Source organism: Teleopsis dalmanni, chromosome 2 (assembly GCF_002237135.1).
Source record: "Teleopsis dalmanni isolate 2A chromosome 2, ASM223713v2, whole genome shotgun sequence".
Classification (NCBI taxonomy): domain Eukaryota; kingdom Metazoa; phylum Arthropoda; class Insecta; order Diptera; family Diopsidae; genus Teleopsis; species Teleopsis dalmanni.
Genome location: NC_051847.1, coordinates 75,204,332 through 75,209,728, shown reverse-complemented (window position 1 = coordinate 75,209,728; position 5,397 = coordinate 75,204,332). Strand labels below are relative to the sequence as shown.

General features: G+C 25.0%; 1 protein-coding gene across 1 annotated transcript; it reads left to right on the top strand.

Annotated features, from left to right (window-relative positions):
- The first annotated feature begins 2,310 nt into the window (after positions 1–2,310).
- LOC119674871 (segmentation polarity homeobox protein engrailed-like) lies at positions 2,311–4,916 on the top strand. Its single transcript, XM_038086027.1, has 2 exons — positions 2,311–2,424; positions 4,535–4,916. The coding sequence occupies exons 1-2, from the start codon at positions 2,311–2,313 to the stop codon at positions 4,781–4,783; spliced, it is 363 nt and encodes a 120-aa protein (XP_037941955.1). The 3' UTR covers positions 4,784–4,916.
- The last annotated feature ends 481 nt before the right edge of the window (positions 4,917–5,397 follow it).

Genomic DNA, 5,397 nt, shown 5'->3' with positions numbered 1-5,397 from the left:
TCTATTAATCGAAAAATAGATGAATAACTTAAATAGAATGTGTTAATTGTTATACATAAACATTTGAACATAAAACTTAAATATTAATATAAAATAATATTTTTTTTTTTTGTCTTATATTTATATATTTATATTTTAAAATAATTTATTTAATATAAATAATATTACGTTAGAATACTCAAAAAGAACATTGTAAAAAAGAAATAAATAACATAAATAGTACAAATATGATAATTATTATATATATTATATTGATGTATAATATAAATATATCATATTTATATATGATAATGATGAATACGGTATACATATGTTTTCATACGCATATAATATAAATAAAAATATAATTAAAAAATTTTAAAAATTATTTTATAAATTTTTGAATTTCGAAATATCAAAATTAATTTATTGTTTAAAAAAAATTTAACGTTTATAAACGACAAAATTGTAAGCAATTTAATAAAAACTTGTTTGAAAGTAAATATTTCATTAAAAAATTATGTAAAAAAATGAAATATTTTCTTTTTCAAGTGAAATAATTATTTATGGAGTGTAATAATTTTGATAAAATTCAAAAAAAAAAAAAAATAATAAATTGTTTTAATGATATAATTAAGTAACTGAAATTCCTCAAAAACTTGACAAGTGAAGTTGCAACGTACGACCATTTTTGGGAACGGTTGATTTTAAATATTAACTCTGTACAAATTAAATAACAAAAATATTGTTGATTTATACATAACATTAACAAAAAAAATACTCAAATAAAATTTAATAAATAAAGAAGAAAATATAAATGAAAAACACTTTTCATTTAAATGATCAGAAAATTTTGCTATGAAATGCAACGAAACCAGACCAAATCGAACCTCTCTGAGTGATAGACCAACCAAAAGCAATTCGGTCAGCCGAAATAAAAGGCACATTAATTAACAATATTACGAATTAACAAGCACCGAGTAAAGCCACGCAAGGCCCGACATACCACAGTAGAGAGCACCACGCCGGGCATGCCTTAACAAAACAGAAAAAAACAACAACAACCCTGGTCCGTGTGTCCGCCATATTCTCCCGTTTATTAGCTGCTATGAAAATTTTGACAGCTGACAAATTAGTTGTGGCGTTTCAACCTGTATTCTGCGCTGTCTTTCCCTGTACTTTTAATAAGATTTCTGTGCCTATAAAATTTTATTAAAATATTTCTTTTTTCCTTGTTTTTAATAGCAACGTAAAATACACAGAAAAAAATGCTAATTAAATCATTAGTTTAATTAATTAGCATAAATGTGGAAAATAGTTTTTTCATACTACGTTTAGCAACTTTGATAAATTTGACGCGTTGCAAATGTCAAATGCTTAAATAAATATTAATAAATCAAATGTGCAGATAAAGAGTAAAATACAAAGAACACAAAAACAATAAAGAATATAAAAAATATATATAATAAACTACGTTATTTATATTTAAAAAAAAACGCAAATTAATAGAAGAAAATGTCGTCGCTGTCTTTGTTGTTGATTTGCAGACTTAATTAAAATACAAAAGCTGTGAAAAGGCGTTGCAAAAACAAAAGAAATAAAGAAAAATCATGAAATAAAATAAATGTTTTATTATGTATATTTCATATACAAAACAATATATGCACATAGAGCTGCATTTATTACTGTATACATTTTAAATGATTTTAATATAATGTTTTTTCTTTCGTACTGTACAAATGGGCTTGCACCAAGTTGACAACTGACATGGTGGGAGTGAAAATGTTTAATTAAATAAAAGTTGAAAGCGAAATGAAAGTGGCATGAAAATAAGAGAAACAATTTAAAATTGATATGTATATAAATATTTATATATATGAATGTCATGAAAAACTTTATAAGTATATACTAAATGAATAAAATATTTAATATTTTATTTAATAAAATCCTTGCTTTCAAATATTTTCCGTTTAAATTAAATAAAATCTGCCCTTAAAACTCAAGAATGTAATCAAAATTAAATATATTTAATTGCGTTCAATTTTATAAAAATTGGATAATCATTTTATTAAATAATTACTTAAGGTCAATTATTTTAAAAATTAGTTTTAAATTTATTTTTAATTTTTAAAATAAAATTCCTTGCCTTCAAATATTTTCTGTCTAATTAAAATAAATCTGTCTTTAACTCAAAATGACTTAAGATTATGAAAATCACATTTAATTAATTTTATTAAAAATAAAAAATAATTTTAATTATATTTTAAATATTAATTTAAAATTTTTTATTATTAATAACTTTTAAATTATGTTTTTGTAATAATTTTTATTATGTTCTTTCTTTCAGGACCCCGTTACCGACGCCCCAAGCAACCAAAAGACAAAAATAATGATGAAAAACGACCGCGTACCGCCTTCTCCAGTGAACAATTAGCGCGTTTAAAAGTAAGTACCAAATATTAAAATAAAATATTATTACAGATCTAATAACCGCTACAGAAATATTCAGAGTAAAAATTAAAAATTCCAAAAATATAGTATTAAACATTAACAGTGAAGATTTATTTAAAAAATATATGCCGAAACAAGTATAGGCACACAGTACCTTAAGAACCAATTAAGGTACTTGGTTTAAGTGCTCTATAAAAATAGAGCAAAGAATAATTACAACAATATATGACAAGTTTAGTAAAGCGATTCCTGGCATATAACCATTTTTGTATACATATTCGTTTTAAATATCATTTCTTAATTGACTTTTCACAATATTCTATTCTACTTAATATATCATCTTAGGCTGCTTTAAATTCTTGAAGTGAAGAACATAATTCGCTATTCAAGTTGTATATGTCTATAGTATCAATATTCTCTTTATACATTTAATATGAGTATCATATTTGGTTTTTCTAACTTCTTGAAGCTCAAACACATTATTTACTTTTCAACTTCGCACAATTCTTTATTATGATGCACTTATCATATTATTATGATGCATATATCATATACGTATGAGCATTACTATCGTCAACTTGGTTTATAACTGAATCGCTTCAACTTGTTCCAAAAGTGTATGTTTCTTCAGCCTCACATACTACAGTATGGTGCTCCATAATTTTTTATCATCTTTCTCCTCTATATACTTATAGACTTTAGTCTAGTACTTGACAAATTTCTTAAGATGGTGTCCTTAAAATATGTCCTATCATTCCCTATTGCGGCTGGTATTTATATGGTGTATTATTTTAATGTTGCATTGGTGGAAAAACTGAACTATGCTGCCTTTTCCTTCTTGTTTATTAAATTTTTAATAAGAGAATTCACACAAGTAATTATTATCAAAATGAGGACTGGTTAACGGGAAAATTTTTGATTTGTAGCGTGCGAAGCAATGCTCATCGACAATCACTAAGGAATTACACAAACAACTCCTGTTTAAATTTTGAGAATAAAAACAATACTACCAAATATCAGTTGTGTTTTGGTGATGCAAAATATTGAATATGGTGATATTAATTGATGTTTCTTGTATATATTTTTGCTTGACACTTTTAATAGATTTCCGTGACAACCAATGAATTGAAACCTATAAATTTCTTCAATTATATTTTAACATATAACTGATATAATAATTATAGCATAACCAATTTATTGTTATTATTATTATATTGGTATATTATTAAACCTACTAGGCTTTGTCAAAATCTTAGTGGGCTTACTGCTTGATTTTGATAGATTCCCGTGCCAACTTATGTATAAAATAATATGTTTGTTATTAAAACAATCTGTGCTGTAAAGCATTCTCTACAACATCTTTGGCAAAATGCTAATAAATACGTTTTAATTACTGAATTTAATTACTGAATCAGTTTGTTATTTCTTTGTTTTAATTGCATTTTACATTTAAAGAGTAAAATTTCAGTTGAAAGTACATATTTTTAATAAACATGTCAAAACATCACATCTGAAAACAATTTTAATTTTAATTTTTGTTTTTATTATCTTGTTTTCCAAACATCATAAACAGTAAACTAAATTTTTTCTCTTACATACATCAATTTATTTTTGAAGGAAGTATCTTTTATGACAACAACTACATTTTAAATATTTTTAAGTGCCAATAAAACGATAGGAGTCAAAAAATCCCACCTCCATAAATGCCACAATATTTACACTCATTTCGTCTGCCACCCGTCGTTTTGCTTTGTGATTTTTTAAGATTTTGATCCTCTTTTGCGTAGCATTCAATATAGAGAGTCTTCTTTTCCTTCCTTCTTCACATATAAGAAACCACAATTTCTTACTATTTTGCCTATCTTCGAATCTATGATGTATGTCTCAACAACATATCAGTAACATGCATCCAATTTGGGAATTAGTTATGGTCATATATTCTAGCCTCTTTTCAATTCCTAACCTGACATTATCCTTTCTTTTATTTTAACCGCAAATAATTGATTCTTTCTGCATATTTTTCATACCAAAACAAAAACAAGAAAAAAAATAAATAAGAAGAAAAAAAAACTAAAATCTTTTCCTTTCTTTTCTCTACTTGCAGCGTGAGTTCAATGAAAATCGTTACCTCACCGAGCGTCGACGCCAACAGTTGAGCTCAGAATTGGGCTTGAATGAAGCGCAAATAAAAATTTGGTTCCAGAACAAACGTGCTAAAATTAAAAAATCCACAGGATCAAAGAATCCTTTAGCATTACAATTGATGGCACAGGGTCTATACAATCACACTACTGTACCACTGACAAAGGAAGAAGAAGAGCTGGAAATGCGTATGAATGGACAAATTCCTTAAGGTGTGAAGAATATAAATGGGTGGTTCCAGTAAGCTTCCAGCTTTTCGCGTTATACTGCGGAGCAACATTTTTGTGCAATAAATAATTGAAGAAAAAAAGTATTTTTTTTTTTTTGAAAAGCCGTAGAGTTCAAGTTTCTTGTTGTTTCAAAATTTTTTGATCGAAATAAATAATTTACAACAACAAAACGAACAAATTATCATGTGATATAAATGTAAAGTGCGTATGTCATTTCATTTACTTTTTCCTATTATTATTTTTTTTATTTTGAATTAATTGTAAATAAATTACTTTACCTCTCACCTAGTTTTTTTTTTATTATATCTCTTGTATATAATTAAATTCACTCTATAACTAATAATCAAGCTGCGCTTTCTCCTCTTCAAATACTTGTAAATATTTTATGTATATTTATTTAACTCTATTGAAATTGCTTAATGCATTGCAAATTAAAAAAAAAAATAATGAATCAAATATAAAAATAAGAAAAATGTTCAAAGTATTATTAACAACTTCAAAATTATATTTGTATTATATATATATATACTTTTCCTATAGATATTTATGAAAATTATTATAGTTTTTAATTTTATTTATAAATTAAAAATTAATT

What these genes read in the sequence shown, in the direction of transcription:
- LOC119674871 (XM_038086027.1), top strand. Translation starts at nt 2,311, where the DNA reads ATGTTCTTTCTTTCAGGACCCCGTTACCGACGCCCCAAGCAACCAAAA. An exon ending in AACAATTAGCGCGTTTAAAA is followed by an intron (nt 2,425 to 4,534) that starts GTAAGTACCAAA and finishes CTCTACTTGCAG; the next exon opens with CGTGAGTTCAATGAAAATCG.